We start from the raw sequence: 18,226 nt of genomic DNA, 5'->3' as shown, positions 1-18,226 counted from the left end.
TCTGTATCAGCCATCATCACGTAGGTGTTGGAGAGGAAAAGGCATGACTGGATGGACTCACTAAAAAGAACATCCATGTTGTTTATTTCAAAAAGGAAAATTAAAGTTGAATGTATTTTAAATATCTTCCCAGGGTTGTCATATCGCAAAGGCCTCGCTTGGTCTCGTTCAAAAACTTCCCAGGACCTTCTTTTCCTTCACCCATTGGATTTGAGCAGTGCATTGGCCTTGGTTAACTGCACACAGAAACTGGACGCAACGTATGTATTTTCTGTTTCCGCAGCTACAGTTTTGACCTCCAAAAGTATCTAAGTGGGGTTTTTCAATCCAATATTACCGTTACCTCGTCTGTTTATTGGTATGCCACTTTGCCACAGAAATTGTGCCCGAAGAGAGCTCACAACATAACAGATGCACAATATTTGTTATGCACCTATTAGAAACCTTTATAAATAATCAGAACTAATAAGGACGAAAAGATCAGTACACTTAACAGTGCACAACAACAGTGCAAATAAATTAGGTTATCCTAAAAACCTAAAGAAATAGAAAAGTAGCAAACAACTGCATTATGGACACACCTGTACCTAAAGTTTTGGTTCTAAGACATGATCTTGCATCATCCAAGGACCCTACCCCATATCTCACCTGGACTTGTGCCGCCACTCTCAAGCTGACCAGCATTATTGTGGGCTCTCGCCCTACACAGCAGTCCGTAACTTGCCATCCAGACACCAAGGAACGTACATTCATGCAGGCTGGGGACCATAAACAGGTCTCATCATGGAATAGTTCCTTCACCCTGATTGGTGACTCCAAAAGGGATTTCCATTGCAGGGATAGTCCCACCTAAGGATTGTATCTCTTTTAGTGAAGATAGCTTAAGGCTAACCAGGTGTACCATTTCTCACATACGTTACTCTTGCACCAGTGACTTACCTTTAATAAAACAGCTGGGGGTTGTGGCTGTTAAGAGTTAGCCCTGTTAAGAGTTGTGGCTTCCCTCCTGTTAGTAGTGGGAGGAAAGCCGCCATTTGTGCCAGTGGCTGCTTTCTTCCCCTTGCAAACAGCAGACATAGAGGGGAACCCAATTCTGATCAGGACCATGGGGTGGGCAGCAAATACATCACTCCATCTTGGAGCCCTCCCTCCCACCAGCTGCAAAGGAAAATCATCTCTGCAAAGGTGGCAAATGGTGAATCTAGTTGTTTGGCCCTTGGTTCGTTCGGTTTTCATTTTAAGGAGCGACTTGCAAATTGTGTAACGTGATATTTTCTGGAACCAGCAGAGCAAAAACATCCGGATATTGCCTTAAGTAAAAATGCATTACAGTGTCGGGGGTATCAGTTACCAAACTGATACCTTAAGCAGGCAATGTAAAGCCGGTTAAGACTGCCTGAAAGCATGGGTAAGCCGAACTGATGCACGTTTTGTGTTTGTGTGGTCGTAGAAAGACTTTGAAATTGCTTATTTATTTATTTTTGTCTCGGATGAACAAAAGTCTTACGCTTTCCAGGTTGCTCTCTGAGATCTCCTTGTCCTGGGATGGATGCCAGAAATACTTCTATCAGTCTCTCGCACGCCACTGTGGGCTTCAGACAGCGTTATTGGCACCTTCAAAGGTAAACAGTAGCTTCAGTACTAGAGATTTCTTTCAAATCTTCTCCTTTTAAAACCTTTGAATAGGCAAGACAGGATCATTCATCATCTAAACATTTGGCTTTTTATTCCAATTCAACATAGTTTTTTCTCAGGCATGTTTATACCTGCCTACATTGTAGTTGTTGAGCAGATAAATAGAGGTAAACTACCAGTAAATCTACCGAGACTTGTCACTTATGTATCATATTGCTTATCAAATGTACCCAGTTACAAACCTTGACATATTCAGAAATCCTTGGCAAGTCACTGAATTGTAGGATTGAGTCAGGTTCACTATCCAGTTTCATATACAGTGATATCTTGGTTTTTTAATGTCTCTGTTGATGAACATTTCGGTTTTCAAACGCCGTATACCTGAAAGTAAATGCTTTGGTTTTCATACACGTCTTGGAAGTAGAACATGCCATGCGGCTTCTGCTGAGTGCAGGATCCTGTGACCTTGCTGTCGCCGATGAGTTTTTGGTTTTTGAACGTTTCAGAAGTCTTCTGGAGCGGATTACATTTGAAAAACGAGGTACCACTGTATACCTTGGAGAAAGTGGAGGTGACATTGATGTAAAATAAAAATCGTAGCATATAAACTAGCTGATCAGAGAACAAGCATTTCACCTACCTAGGCATTTACTGACAGCTCTAGTCCTCATAGCATTAAAAGGACACATCCTACTAACAGATGAATTGCTGCTTCTGTTATCGTTATCTATTAAATTTGTATGCTGCCCTTCACAGGTGGTTCACAACATAAAAATACATTACGTGAGAACACAACATAAACACCAGTTATGAGTAAAATGCCTAGGTGCTTAGTAGCATCTTCACCTGGCTACTTCAAATGGCACTTAAAGGTTGATAGGGATGGTGCTGGACATATCTCTCTGGGGAGACCATCCCACAGCTGGAATGTTGTGGGGATCTTGCTTTCCTCCCTGATTTAGCACATTCAGTCATGATCATCCACAGCTCTTAAAATAATAATAATAATAATAATAATAATAATAATAATAATAATAATAATAATAATTTATTATTTATACCCCGCCCATCTGGCTGAGTTTCCCCAGCCACTCTGGGCGGCTCCCAATCAGTGTTAAAAACAGTACAGCGTTACATATTAAAAACTTCCCTTAAGATGTCTTCTGAATGTCAGGTAATCATTTATCTCTTTGACATCTGATGGGAGGGCGTTCCACAGGGCGGGCGCCACTACTGAGAAGGCCCTCTGTCTGGTTCCCTGTAGCCTCACTTCTCGCAATGAGGGAACCGCCAGTAAAACTGTCATTAAAGTTGCTACAATAGCATAGGCTTTTAAATCTGGTTTTCTGGGTGTGTTACTTGCCTGAAAATTGTCCAAAGGCTGTAATCCTGTGCACGTTTACCTGGGCATAAGCACCTTTGAATATAACGGGAGTTAGTTTTGAGTGAACAAGCATAATGTTAGATTGGGCTGCACAGTAGTTTGTGTGCATTCCATGCATCTTTCATTGTCAAGGCGTAGGCAGAGTTCCATGCATTTGCCTAGTATCAGTGGGGTGGGGGCCACATTGTTATGGCAACCATTACACAGGAGTGAAAAGTGCTACCTTGTCACACTGCAGGAAATTGGACTGGGCACCGTTGAGCGATGCAAAGGATTCACAGCACACCTTATGAAGATGCTTGTCAAGCAGAGGAGCTCCCTCACTGCCTTGACTGAGCAGTGGATTATCCTGAGGTATTTGGACTTTTGTTTTCTGTGCACTTCTTCAGCTCATTTGAGAAAGGAAAGCATTCTGCCTCAAAAAAGAGAGAGGCAGACTGTATACTGCAATAATAGCGCAAAACGTAAACCCTCAGTACATTTCTATGCATGTTCTCTATCCTCTGTTCATACAAGCAAGAGGCATTGCCAGAGTTCAAGGGCATAGAGCGGCACCCAGGATAAATAAACTTTCCGCAAAAGCTGCAGCATTTGGAAATTGCTGTGATCCACTGTATACTGACTGAGGTGTACCGATAATATTTTATTATAAGCATATCTCTTAACCTTGTGAATCTCCTACAGGAACCTTCTGAGCTGCGTTCAGGAGATTGATGCCCGGTTAAACCCTGCCTGTGAATATGAAGTGGCGTTTCCTCCTCAAGACGGTGTTCAACAGTGGACCGATAGACTGCAATACCTTTCAATGCAGTGTGTGGTGGTCCTGGAGCAGCTGTCCTGGTTTATGGAGTGCTGTCCAAAAGGCCAGTCCTTGAATGCTTCCAGAGCAGAGACTGAAGCAACTGAACTGAATTCCCCTTGTGTTCTGAAGTCCATGCCTGGTTTTAACCCTCCAGAGCTACAATATTCCACTCCCATAGCTGCAGATCAGCTGCCCGCTGGGTGCAAGATGCGAAAGCACGACCCGTTGTTTCAGAAGCTGATTTCAGACGTGAAAGAGATGCTGCTGGAGGTTAAGGCAGTAAAATCAGATGTGGACAGAATCAGACAACTGTCTTGTGAGACACTCTTCCATTCCTGGTAAGTAAGGTACATAGTATTTTATGGGGAGAAAACGGTTTCACTCCTGCAGCCTTTATGCACCCTAATCTGTAAGACTGTGACTTTATTGACTGCATTGTTCAACGTGGGGCCTGCAGTCAGCCCCCACTATATCCCAAATAAATGATTGGCGCTGCAGAAGTTGGTGGCCCAACCATGGAGGCACTAAACAGTCGTCTACACTGCCAAATATCAAGACAGATGTTGTATCTAAGCTTAAGTGCCTTGGGGGAGAGTTATGCCTTCACTTTTGGAGGAAGTGCACAGAGGAAGCTTAGTACTCCTTGACTGGGTGATACACCCCTTGCATTTCAGAGGACATAATCAAAAACATTAACTGTGCTTCAGCATTATATATGAATTAGGCCACTGTGAGGTGAGAAATTCTAGTAATTTGCAGAGACTATAAACTGGTATTCCTAAACAAATAATAAACTTCATTGGACTAAATAATTCTTGGAAACCGACAACTGTTAGGCCAGTTAGGGACTCTTCTCACCTACCATCTTAATGCTTATGTCTTATTTCTGTATTTGTTCCAGTGGTTATCCTATTATTATTATTATCATCATCATCATCATCATCATTAGAATTTATATACCCAGAGGTTTCAGGGCAGTTCACAGAATAAAATCAAAATATAAAACCACAAAATACATAATCAAAATAAAAGCAACAATCCAATAACCTCCTTTTCTTTTACATTTGTATTTTAATATAATTTGAATTAACTGAAATGCTCAATAAGTAACACGTATAATAATAATATAATAATTTATTATTTATACCCTGCCCATTCTGGGCAGCTTCAAACAAAATATTAAAATACAATGGTCTATTAAACATTAAAAGCTTCCCTAAACAGGGCTGCCTTCAGATGTCTTCTAAAAGTCTGGTGGTTGTTTTTCTCTTTGACATCTGGTGGGAGGGCATTCCACAGGGTGGGTGCCACTACTGAGAAGGCCCTCTGCCTGGTTCCCTGTAACTTGGCTTCTCGCAGTGAGGGAACCGCCAGAAGGCCCTTGGCGCTGGACCTCAGTGTCCAGGCAGAACGATGGGGGTGGAGATGTTCCCTCAGGTATACTGGACCGAGGCCATTTAGAGCTTTAAAGGTCCGCACCAACACTTTGAAATGTGCTCAGAAATGCACTGGGAGCCAGTGTAGGTCTTTCAAGACCAGTGTTATGTGGTCCCGGCGGCCACTCCCAGTCACCAGTCTAGCTGCCGTATTCTGGATTAGTTGTAGTTTCCGGGTCACCTTCAAAGGTAACCCCACATAGAGCGCATTGCAGTAGTCCAAGCGAGAGATAACTAGAGCATGCACCACTCTGGCGAGACAGTCTGCAGGCAGGTAGGGTCTCAGTCTGTGTACCAGATGGAACTAATAAACAGCTGCCCTGGACACAGAATTGACCTGTGCCTCCATGGACAGCTGTGAGTCCAAAATGACTCCCAGCTGCACACCTGGTCCTTCAGGGGCACAGTTACCCCATTCAGGGAGTTCTCTACACGTGCTCGCCTCCTTTCCCCAAAAACAGTACTTCTGTCTTGTCAGGATTCAACCTCAATTTGTTAGCCGCCATCCATCCTCCAACTTGCGTAAGACTTGTGCAGAATCAAAAAATAACAAATCTTACTATATTGTAAACACTATAGATTAAATCTGCAGCTTCCAGTAAAGTGTGTGGTTTAAACAGTGTAGTGCCTCTTTGTATCATAGAATATTTTTTAAGGGTGGGGGTACAGGCTAAAGAAACTGAAGGAAATCTGCAGGGCTACCTTATACAAGCTGAAGTTCCTTTTCCATTCATGTAAGACAACTTCCAAACCTTCTGGTAAAACCATAGATGTTATGTTTTTAGTATCACAATTGAGTCTTAGCTTGTTTTTCTGATTAACAGTAAGTCCAACAGAAGCGATGTTTTTTGTTAACCCCAGACCCACTCTTTCTCAAAAGCAAATGTGCAGGCTAAAAGGTGGCTCGTTAAAGTGAGCTGTGATTGCTTTTGTCTTCCAGGAAAAGCTTTGAAGTGTGCTCTTCAGGAATAGAATGTTTGCTGAAGGTTTCAACCCAGCTGCAAGATATAGAGTCTTTCTTTGTCCTACCTGAGATGGAAGCCAATCAAGTTTCAACTCGGATGGCGTTAATCAGAAGTCTTGTGTACATCCAAGGAGAAATTAATAGAAGTGTGGATGATTTTGCCATTTGGAAGACACAGCTCTTCAGTTCAATTTCACACTGCAATGGTAAAGACATGTTCCTTTTAATCTTTCAACCAATAAAGCAGTTGATCTAAGTATTATTCTGTTATCTCCTTTGGATATTTGCATCTGTGACTAAGGGCAGTAAAATTAGATCATAATTTTGTTAGGATCCTAAGTATGCTTACTGATGTTGTAAATAAAAATATGCCCTTTTCCCTTATGGGGTATCCAAGAGCCCATATAGAGTCCTTACATAGGTTCCCTATTGGTAGGAGAAAATAACAGAGGCCAACCAGAGAATATTGAGAAGCAAAGCAGCTAGTAAGCTTGATCTTTATTGATCTGTTGCAACAGGGTACTCCCCTCACACGCAGGAGAGGAAGAGGACCCAGAACAATGGCCTGCAAGGCCTTATAAAGACTTTTGAAATTCCCCTTCTCTAGATCAGGACCACCCCCAGAAACATTATGCATACATCACAGAAGGGGTGTAACCTAAGACCACCCCTCAGATACATCCCACCTACATCACAGAAATTTAAATGTTGTTTTTCTCTTCTCCTTGTTTATCTCCTGTCTAGCAGGTTACTTGATTGGATTTTCTGGGGAGCCTGGCCATTCTTTTGTAGTGCTAAAATACTTATTTCCTGGGCCAGGTCACAGGCTCACACCTTATTCAAACACAGATTAAAGGAAGAGACAATGGGGAGGCTTTTCCATTTTTAACCTTGCAGAGAAAGGATTTGGTCAGTTTAGGAATCAAAATGGTTCCACGTTGGCCTTCCTGTACTGATCTATGTATGTGCAGTTATGAACATTACTATATATCTAAAACCATAAAATTCCTATCACAATATTCCCCCCTTTGGGGCTAGAATTTTTCTTAAAAATTTTTGCCCCACAAATAATAACATCGTATGTTGTAAATGGATGTCTTTGTATGAATATATCATAAAAATAACACATGCTGCGTTTTGCTACTAAATTACTTGTGGCATTCTAACACTTTGGGAGAGACCATTTACTCAATAGTGTTCTATGCTTTACACCTAGCAGGAAGGTAAGGTCCACTAATGACTGAAAAGTGCAGTTTGCTTCCCCCCCGCCATTTTTGTGTTCTCAGGTGTCAAGGTAGCTCTTCTGTGGTCTCACACTGACATAGTGCTACAGCAACACATCTTGTCTGTTGAATCCCCTCAGGGCTTTCATTTAACCATGTCGCCTGGCATTCACCATAGCTGGCACAGGTTTTGGGCATCTCGTGAGGGAGAGGTCTTCGCCTTGGCCTTTAGCTATGGGATTTTATTATAGGCTGTGGTCTTGGGCTCATGAGAAGTTGCTCACTTGCACTTAAAGGACCAAAAAGCTAATTGCAGCCTGGATACACTTGCCCAATTCAAACTGAGTCCAATTTGAATTTATCTTGCCCCATGGTTCTCAAGTCTTCAAACCAATCTGTTAAAGAAAACCATTCTTAAAAAGGGCACTTTGTCCAAATAAGTCAATTTAACTCTATAAGGGATCATTCCTGCTAAACCAAAGCATATCCACCTTCATGTACCTGGTGTTTTATGGATCCAGAAGTTTGTCCTTGGCAAAACGAGGTTTAACACATATTAAAATGGATAGGGAAAGATTGGCATAGTGTCAGGTGGGACAATGAAATGTGGTTATCTAAACATTGGACTACACAATAGTGTGAGCTATTAGAAAGTATAAAATGCATGAGAATTCTCCATTGGTGTGTAAGCAATAAGACATTAAACATAAAAACAGTTACACACAGAAAAAAAATTGCCCCCCTTTGTGGAAATCACACTGTCAGACACATTTCAACATTCTTACATAATAACACATAATACAAAAAATAATAATTAAATATCTGTTACATATCTTGACACAATTGTGATCTTTTACGTATGTATCTTTTGAATCCTGGAGCACAGTCTTAAGGTTCTAGTGAAAAAATGTCCTTGCAATTCAACTCCTCCCCCCTTTGTCAGGTCCACTCCCCCCCCCCCGGCAGTCTATATCCTTTGAAAGAGATAGCTGTGGGCACTTTGAAAACTCTGGCGTTGCAGGTCTTGTGATGGCGAAGGGGTTGTTGCTGCTTTTCATCATTGCACATCTGTAGAAGTGATATCCTGTAAGGGGGCAGGGTTTTGGGGAGACTTAAAAACACAGACAAGAAAGAGGCAAAAGGCAAAAAGGATGTCCTCCAGTTTCCATGGGAAGCTGCAAATAATAAAAAATCTTAGCACATTAAGCATTTTATTTATTTCAATATTATTATCACATTTCCACATAATTACTGTTATTATCTGCTAAGTTTGTTTGCTTTCCTTCACTTAATTTTTGTTGTTGTTGTTCTTTTCATATTATAAAATAAAAAATTACTCCACATGTATAGAAAGAGAACTGTAAAAATACAAAGGTTAAAAAATAAAAAGAAAGCAAAAAATTAGATTACCAGTTAGATGAAAATGGACTTGACACAAAGACATCAGATTCAGAAAATAACTATTATTAAATAGTACAAAGATATTATCAAAACCACACAGATTACTACTGGACTGGGGGAAAAAATGGGAAAACAATGGGGAAAACTTAAAATTCACCGTGTGCTATCCAATAAAAGAACTTCATGAGACTGACTTTCAACATGTGATGAACATGTCCCCAAAGTAAAACACACACACACAAATGACCTATGAGGAACCAAAAATAAATAAATGCTAAGACACACAATTAATAAGTAACCTGAAGTAATCTGTTTTGGCATTCTAACATCCCAAATGAAAATAAAAGAGTGTTTCTTGATGTGACAACATCAGCTGTAATGTTAATACTGGGAAATGAGTTAATACCAATAAAAAATGAATGGCAATTTTAAAGTTGTGCAAGTAACTTGCACTAGCCAAAATGACAGAATTAATAAGAAATGCTCAGGCCAAAGGTAAACAAGTACCATTCCACAAACAATGTTTGGTTGTGCTTCGATTAACTTCATAGACATCATGGAGAAACTGATTAAATAAATGAAAACAGATTATTTGTAACTTAAAAAAAAATGTCAAAGGCACAAAGAGATAGAGGTCACTAATACAGCAGGGATTCAGACTTGTTTCACAGAACAGAAAAATGTCAAAGGCACAAAGAGATAGAGGTCACTAATACAGCAGGGATTCAGACTTGTTTCACAGAACAGAAAGAAAGTTGCTGTTTGGCTTTTAGGGAAGAAAGACAAAAGAGAAACAAATGCAATTACTTTTTATAGAGTATTTAAATCACTGTTTGCATCCCCTCATTATCATTTGTGCTGTGGGAGAAAAGAAAGGACACTCTGTTAAAAGGGAAAATTATTTCATGTGAGAGGTCTGTCAGGAAGTGCTGTTCCTAAAATGCATAGGCATATACACACACACACACCAAAAAAAAACAAAAACAAAAACAAAAACTTATAAAATTTAAATTCCATTGGGAGGCGAACCTTTTGTTAGCCCCTGGGGCAAGACATTAAGGGTGATTTCCCTCAATGGTTCAAAGTTTTACATAAAGAAATTTGTATAGGTTTCAGGCTCTCCAAACCTTCTCTCTCCCCCCCCTCCTTTCTCTCTCTCTCTCTCTCTTTTGTAAGCTGATCTAGCCTCTGTGCATGTGCAGAGTTCATGTCTCAGCAAACCTTTTATACCATTGAAAATGTTGCATCTTTTGGCTCAATTAGAATAAGGAAGGGAAAGGTAAGGAGTAGATTTTAAAAATAGGGTTAGATTTTAAAACAACAAAAAAGAGAAACTCAGCAATTTAAGTATTCACCAAAGCTAGCAATTTCAGCCCAATCTTCCTTTATGTACAGGAAAGGGCTATCATTATTGGTCATTTTATCTGGTCATTCGCGGAACAATCAACCGCTCTCTTATTTATGAGTAAAAATGGCCAGGTAAGGAGTGGTTTTTTTTAAAATAGGGTTAGATTTTAAAACAAAAAAGAGAAACTCAGCAATTCAAGTATTCACCATTCAGCCCAAGCTTCCTTTATGTACAGGAAAGGGCTAATATCCCTCTGGCCATTCGCGGAACAATCAACCGCTCTCTTATTTATGAGTAAAAATGGCCAGAGAGTTAGAATTCATAGGATTTTTTAACATTCTCAGTCATTTCAGCCTTACCATTTGCAGACAAAAAATTATTATTATTATTATTAATATTATTATTTTCTGCGCCTTAATTTACAGGAATGGCCAAGGCTAATTGTACTTGATTATTCATTTGTATGTGCTTAAACTTTGAATTGACTTTTAAGTTTGATTAAAAAAAATAGTAGACAAAATGATAAATACTGTAATCACTCAAATGCTTGATATTACCAGTTGTGCTTCAAAACATCATGGCTTTTACCTCTCACCTTTTAAAACTAAAAAGCAAAGCTAGGCTGAATTTCAACTCCATTACCACACCAGAATTTAAGAATTACCCTCCAATGCTTGCAGACACATGGTCTTCCACACAGCCACAAATTGGGAGAGTTGAAAGAGACCCTGGGGTCATCTAGTCCAACCCTCCAAAATATAGGGTTCACAGCAAGATTTCGCAGCAAGATTTGTACTACCAGAAACACACACATTCACCTCTCACCTTTAAAAACAAAGAGCAATCTGGGCTGGATTTCAACTCATCAGCCACAAATTGGGAAAGTTGAAAGGGACCTGGGGTCATCTAGTCCAACCCTAAAATACAGGGTTCATAGCAAGATTTGTACTACCAGAAACACACACATACTTATGTACACAGACACAACTGGGGAAGAGATCACAAGCCATGCGCCTATCACGAACCATGCGCCTATCATGTACTAAGGAAAAGGAAAATAAAAGTACCCAATTCTATACAGATCTTGAAGCTAGTTTGAGTGAGTGTTTACTTCCTTAGACTAAAGAGTGAAAATTCCTATAGAAATTATCTTTAAAAGAAGATTGAAGTTAACATTTTTCCTAAGATAGGGAGAGGATCTTTTATAAAGCAAAGTTTAAACAGCCATAGATTTGATTTAAAAGGAATACAAGAGTGAACAATTTTTCCTGAACTTGCAGAGGAATAGTAAGCCTAATTTATGCCCCCCCCCTTTGCAGTTTCCTTTAAAGGAAGCTTACTCGGGAGTAAATTTACCTGGCACAGAATAAGAAGGAGAAGGGGAAAAAACCCTGAAAGAGACAGAATGAAACAAGGGGGGGCATTTTCTAAGAAAAGAGGCCAGGACGTCTTATAGAGACTGATACCAGGAGCCTTACAATAACTCTTCTGTCCAACCAGATCAAAGTTAAAACTGGACTCAGATATTTTTCTTAGAAGGAACACCATACTTTCATAGGCATATGCTTAATGAAATTCATACACTGCATCTTAGCTTGAGAGAGCAGTTGGCTCAACTAGGCTTTTGCAGCAGAAACATTAGGTTAACTTAGACTGGAACACAGGTATACTTGCAAACTCAAAAGTTACAACAAAACATTTACCATTAGACTTAAATCGCCCTCCTCACTTAAACTAGAGGAAGGAGGTGGGGTAATTCCCCTTTCAGAACACAAGTAGCACGTATACAGGATTTTACCACTTGGGAGGAAAACTCTTTTAGAGCCTCTCTCAAATAACAAACATTTGCACACTCCATTCTCCATTTTGTCTTGCTTTAAGATTGATAAGGCTCAACATGGCTTCCTTAGATTTAGAATTGGAGCAAGCTTGCATTTTTATTTTAGATGGCACATTTAAGATAAGCAGCTGCTGGATGTTGCCTAAGCACAATTTAAACACTGGAAAAACGTTTCTTAAACACAAATTGAAGGGGACTGTCAGAGTCCAGGCGGGAAGTAAGCACCAACTGGGCTTCTTTCCCATCAGGAGTCTGTGGGTTCATTTCTTTTGATTGAGGTGCACCCATTTTAAGAATTTTAATAGCGCTAGCTTTTACTTTTATACTGCAGTCGGGGTTTTATCCCCACTTTTCAGGAAACACAATAAATAACCCACAGTACACTCAATTTGGACAACTCCGAGAATTAGTACTGTGACACACCGCCGTTCGTCTGGCCTGACTTACTAGGCTGGTACAGCTGTTGGCCTTTCCTGGCTACTAAGCTAACAGTGCGGTCAGCGATCTCAACCCCCCCCCCCTTTGGTCATTACTCAGCCAGGGAGCCCACAGCAACCTACCTCTTACAATCTAACCTGAGAGTTCCCTACTGGACGCTTGCGTAGCGCAGTGCCAGATTGGGACTCAGAAATGACAAAGAAGGAAAGGAATCAGGTGCCCTTGCTTTCTCTGCTCACAGGTCATCTCTAACAAAGATCGCCATGGCAGAGGTGCGGCTACACCTGGGAGTTATAGTTTTGGGAATTATAGTTTTCAGTGCAGAAGAAATTGCACAACCTTTCTGGGCAAAACTCCGAAGGAATAGGTTGGCATACAGAGTTAAGTGGAAGAAATCACACACAACCTTTGCCTGGGCATACTCCGAAGGGCTAGGGCTGGTGTTGAGATTGAGGGGACAGAAAGGAGAAGGCAATTTTTAGATGAGGAAAAAAGTAGAAATTTTAGATTTGAAGGGAAAAGGAAGAATTAAAGAATTTTGGTTGCTGTGGTTTAGAGACCCCAACCCACTACCCGTGTTTCCTACTTAATACTCACTTCCGCATGCACTGTTCCTGGTGATCCCACGATGTCTTGACTGGTTGTTTAAGGCCGGCCTGATCAAGATTTGCTTCCTCTGGTTAGCCCCGCTGAACTCCAAGTTATTGCCAGACCCTGGGACCGATGGAAGACTGGTTATTCCTCCTGGCAAACTGCCTGGTGCGCGCTGGATAACCAGTCCTTCCTCGTTTCCAGAATCCGGGTAACCAAAAGTCCCTTCGTGGTCGCCATCTGTTGTAAATAAAAATATGCCCTTTTCCCTTATGGGGTATCCAAGAGCCCATATAGAGTCCTTACATAGGTTCCCTATTGGTAGGAGAAAATAACAGAGGCCAACCAGAGAATATTGAGAAGCAAAGCAGCTAGTAAGCTTGATCTTTATTGATCTGTTGCAACAGGGTACTCCCCTCACACGCAGGAGAGGAAGAGGACCCAGAACAATGGCCTGCAAGGCCTTATAAAGACTTTTGAAATTCCCCTTCTCTAGATCAGGACCACCCCCAGAAACATTATGCATACATCACAGAAGGGGTGTAACCTAAGACCACCCCTCAGATACATCCCACCTACATCACAGAAATTTAAATGTTGTTTTTCTCTTCTCCTTGTTTATCTCCTGTCTAGCAGGTTACTTGATTGGATTTTCTGGGGAGCCTGGCCATTCTTTTGTAGTGCTAAAATACTTATTTCCTGGGCCAGGTCACAGGCTCACACCTTATTCAAACACAGATTAAAGGAAGAGACAATGGGGAGGCTTTTCCATTTTTAACCTTGCAGAGAAAGGATTTGGTCAGTTTAGGAATCAAAATGGTTCCACGTTGGCCTTCCTGTACTGATCTATGTATGTGCAGTTATGAACATTACTATATATCTAAAACCATAAAATTCCTATCACACTGAGAACCAAATCTTGCAGAGTTCAAAGAGGCAGTCCTATGTAAGTGTGCAGAGAGTATTGAAGCATTCACAATAATATTCAACGTTTTGTTTAATTTAGCATGTCAAAATCCTAGCAGCTGTACTTTGGTGGGAGTTGGCGTTTTGTTTATTTCTTGCAAGTTGTTGTTGGATACTTCCTGGGACCTCTGTTCCTAGTATCTGATGCTACAAAGCTTGTTTTCTCATGAAAAGTTGGACATTTGTTTTCATGCCGCTGCATGTCTTTAGCCGAGTCTTGTTAATGCATTATGAAATGAGCTGGAATAAGTATAGCAGTGGCAACATTGCAAGGGGATTAAGGATTCATTGATTTGACCTGACTTGACTTGGGGAAAATCCTAGCAGCAGCACTGCCTGAAAATTCAGTCTCATTTCTGAGCCCTGATTGGGCCAAGGGCTGGTGAGAGGCTAAAAGGCAATATTATTTGCACTATCTTCCACTTGCAAGGCAGATGTCAGACTTTTGTTCTGTGAGATAACTGAGGCAAAGCATATACAGTGGTGCCTCGCAAGACGAAAAACGCGCAAGACGAAAGAGTTTTCCGTTTTTTGAGTCGTTCCGCAAGACGAATTTCCCTATGGGCTTGCTTCGCAAGACGAAACGTCTTGCGAGTTTGTTTCCTTTTTCTTAAAGCCGCTAAGCCGTTAATAGCCGCTAAGCCGCTAATAGCCGTGCAACGCAAGACGAAGAGACTCGTGGAACGGATTGATTTGGTCTTGCGAGGCACCACTGTATACCTCTTAGAGTAATGGAGTATGTCAAATTTTAAATTAGGCGGGGAACTGGGAATTCTCCAGGTTTTAACATTGGGGAGACACTAGTTTTATAAAGCCCAACCATCATGTCAAAGTCTTAATAGTTATCTTTTTTCAGGTTTTTGAGCACTATGCCATTCTTGTTAAACTTGAATTTGTTATTGTGGCTTAGAACTGCAATTTGTTTGTGTCTTATAATTTATTTATTTCATAAAATTTATTATGCACCACTTGATTGCAAAAACAAAACAAAACCCTCAGTCAAAGTGGTTGCTGCTTTCGAAATCGGATGTCTTCCCCACTAACATTTCTCCTGTATTTCCAAAGGGAACCAGAAGTCAGATGATGGATTTGTAGAACTCTACTCAGAACAAGTAGAGCTTGCAATCCAAGCTATCCTGGGTGCAATTCAGTGTTTGGTAGAAAGGAAAAAGGTAAAAGAAGACGACACCTCCCAGAGGGAGGATGGTGAGTCTTAACTTTTGTCCTTTTCTCTGAAACACTCTTTATACTTTCAGAAATATTTTCTCTCTCCCCCCCCCTTTCTGTGTGTGTGTGTGTGTGTGTAACTGAACTCCACATATATCCTGGCAAATTAGGTCTTTGTTTCAGGGGCAGAGGTGGATGTTCTAAATATGATTGCCACTGTGAAATTGTGAAATTTGGACTTGCTATAGCCTCCTCCACCCACCCACCCAAGAGACTTGTGGAATTCAGAGGATTCTTGAATGCTCTGATAGATTTTATTAATCTGTTATTTATTGCATTTATATCCCACCTTTGCTCCATGGAGCTCAAGGTGGCATACATGGTTCTCCTTCTCGTTATTATCCTCACATCATCCTTGTGAGGTAAGTTGGTCTGAGAGACGGTGGCAAGCCCATGGTCACCCAGTAACTCTAGCCACTACACCACACTGGAGGGTGGAGAGAACTGGCAATAGTGCGTTGTCTGTGAAGGGCAATCAGTGCAGTTCTCTTGGGCATCTGGTACCTCCTGGATCCTGCAACATGCCGTGGTGCTCTAGGGCAGGAGTGGGGAACCTTAGGCATGGGGATCAAATCTGCACCTCCAGGCCTCTCTGTTGAGCCCACACCACAACCCCTTCCCAGCCACACACCCTCTCCCAGGCCCTCACCAGCCCTGCTTCATACTTTCCTTGAATTGTTTTGCCTGGCTTGAATATGTCCTTGAACTCTGATAAGGCCTTTTTCTTGCCTGGCTGAAAGATGGAAGTGTGTGTAGAAATGAGCCTGCTGTACAAAGGCAACATTTTCATTGGATAAAAATGTTTTCTGATTAAGGATGAATTGAGTCTTCAGCCTTTTCCCTTTCCCCCTTTCTTACTCAAGGGGAAGAATCCTTGGTTGAGAGGCTCAAGGCAGGGCATTTAACTAAACTCTTGGATGAAGACATCTGTGCAGATGTGAATTCTCTGCACGTGCAGAAAATCATTTCGGTTATTTCAGAACTCCTGGAGCGACTAAAATCCTATGGCGAGGATTACACTGAATACAAGTGCAAGGTAAAATTCATCTGTCGAAATGTCCTTGCTGTTCATTGAGGCTTGGTCCAGCTGGAGGAGGGTTTGAACGTGAATTTCTAGACTTTCTGTGAAAGGCAAAATAGCAGAGGGAAATTGTAAGGTCACTTAGAAACTTCTCGTTTTGTCTTGTTTGGGGCGGGGAAGCCCCTATATTTTAAATGAACATTGGATTTATTTTGTGTCCACAGCTTTTCAATCAATCCTGCCACTTACTTGTGCGTCTAATGCCAATACTTTACAAATATTCCAATATCATCCTCTTCTACCTCACTGTTACCTTGGCTACACATAGGAGCACTGGGAAATTGCTCTCTGTTCTAGCTAACATATTTACTGAACTGGCCCAGAAGGTAAGAAATTCTTGTTTATCCTCTCAGTGGATTTGGGAAAGAGGATAGAATTCTGAGATATCTGGAGTTGTGAATAAAGCTTGTTTAAAGAAAGCCACAGCAGAAGCAAGATGCTCGCCAGTGTGTTGAATGAGCTCTTTATCTTTGGCTCCATAGTACTTTATTTGTGTGCATGTAGATAGATAGATAGATAGATAGATAGATAGATAGATAGATAGATAGATAGATAGATAGATACAAGTTGGGGAAAATCTGTCCTTTGGAAGCTTAATTGTTTTGATGAGTGCTAAAATCTGTCCAAAATGTTTCAACTTACTATTATTATTATTATTTATTAGGGGTTTTGTTTACCAAAAGAGCTAATGGAAGATGCTGGAGGAGAAGGAGGAACAGAATTCCATGATTACGAAGGAGGTGGCCTTGGAGAAGGGGAAGGCAAAAAGGATGTGAGTGACAAGATAGAAAGTGAAGAGCAGGTACGTGCCAAGTGGGATTTGAGGCAGCGGCTCCAAAGTAGCCATGAATCTGTTCATAAATAAGTTAAAGCACGTTCTTAACTATAGGAAGCCAATGTAATTTTCACCAGTGCAAGTTAACCCATTCCACATCCTGTTCAGGAGTGGCTGGGAGGGGCTACTGTTGGCTGTGTTGGCAGACAATTATGGGCTTGAGTTTTGAGGATTAGGCCCTAGGTCACATGACCTAGCTGAACAGACTTTGGAATAGCTATGTCTCTCCTTGTCCTATCCCACCACTCCCCTGGAATGCCCCTTTTCAGGACTTAGGCTGGTTTAAGATTGTCTGACTGAGTAGGGGTGAGAGAATTGCACTGACATCATTACAGTTTAGCTGAAAGTCAGCCACGAAAGCCCCAAGTTCCTCCGAATTCAGAATTTCTCATCCCAACGGACCTTGGGGGTTGGACTCTGCTGTTATTTTCATATAGTTTAATAGGTTTCATAGTAACTTTCATTGTCTCCCCCCCCCCACAAGCCATCTGCTGCTTACTCCTAAAGAAGACGAAAAATGCCTTAGATTCTTAAAGCAGTTCTGTCCTCCTGCTGGGGTTGAGCAGTTAGATTTTATTCAGTAATAAAACTGTGTTGCTGAGATAATGGTGGGGATGAAACTAATGCTTCATTAAAAGCTGGAATATTCTTTGGTTAAATATCCCAGGTAGAAGATACTTACCAGAAGGGTCAAGAAAAGGAGGATGAAGACCCAGAATCCAAACCAGGTATTGAAGGAGAGGACAATGCAATTGAAATGTCAGATGATTTTGAAGGAAAAACCTACGACGGGGAGCAAGAAAACCAAGGTATGTGGCTTGTACTATGACAATTGTAGGTTTTGCTTGTCTGTCCTGTTATATGCCAGTACAAGTGGGAACGCTAAACATTTTCTTTGTGGGCTTTTTGTGCAAACATTGACATGCAATGGACGTACTTGCGCAGAATTAACGTTAAGTGTGATTCCAGCAGCTTGATGTCCTTCTGTGGCAAAATCTGGCAGAGTTCAGTATTTGTGAAAATGGTAATGCTTCTGCTCCTGTATTAAATTAATC

General features: G+C 41.0%; 1 protein-coding gene across 2 annotated transcripts in view; it reads left to right on the top strand.

Moving 5' to 3' along the window:
• The window catches only part of MDN1 (midasin AAA ATPase 1), a 102,207-nt gene that overhangs the window by 68,255 nt on the left and 15,726 nt on the right, over positions 1 to 18,226 (top strand). For both annotated transcript variants that reach the window (XM_081186530.1, XM_081186529.1), the window contains exons 76-85: positions 134 to 260; positions 1,517 to 1,622; positions 3,258 to 3,373; positions 3,704 to 4,159; positions 6,198 to 6,427; positions 15,094 to 15,234; positions 16,119 to 16,291; positions 16,501 to 16,662; positions 17,001 to 17,138; positions 17,839 to 17,980. In XM_081186530.1, the coding sequence (XP_081042656.1) occupies positions 134 to 260; positions 1,517 to 1,622; positions 3,258 to 3,373; positions 3,704 to 4,159; positions 6,198 to 6,427; positions 15,094 to 15,234; positions 16,119 to 16,291; positions 16,501 to 16,662; positions 17,001 to 17,138; positions 17,839 to 17,980 (1,791 nt within the window). The remainder of the gene's footprint in view (positions 1 to 133; positions 261 to 1,516; positions 1,623 to 3,257; positions 3,374 to 3,703; positions 4,160 to 6,197; positions 6,428 to 15,093; positions 15,235 to 16,118; positions 16,292 to 16,500; positions 16,663 to 17,000; positions 17,139 to 17,838; positions 17,981 to 18,226) is intronic.

This window comes from Podarcis bocagei, assembly GCF_964188305.1.
Source record: "Podarcis bocagei genome assembly, chromosome: 3".
Classification (NCBI taxonomy): Eukaryota; Metazoa; Chordata; class Lepidosauria; order Squamata; family Lacertidae; genus Podarcis; species Podarcis bocagei.
Note: the sequence above shows the minus strand (reverse complement) of the source record. Positions and strands in the feature narration are given on the sequence as shown.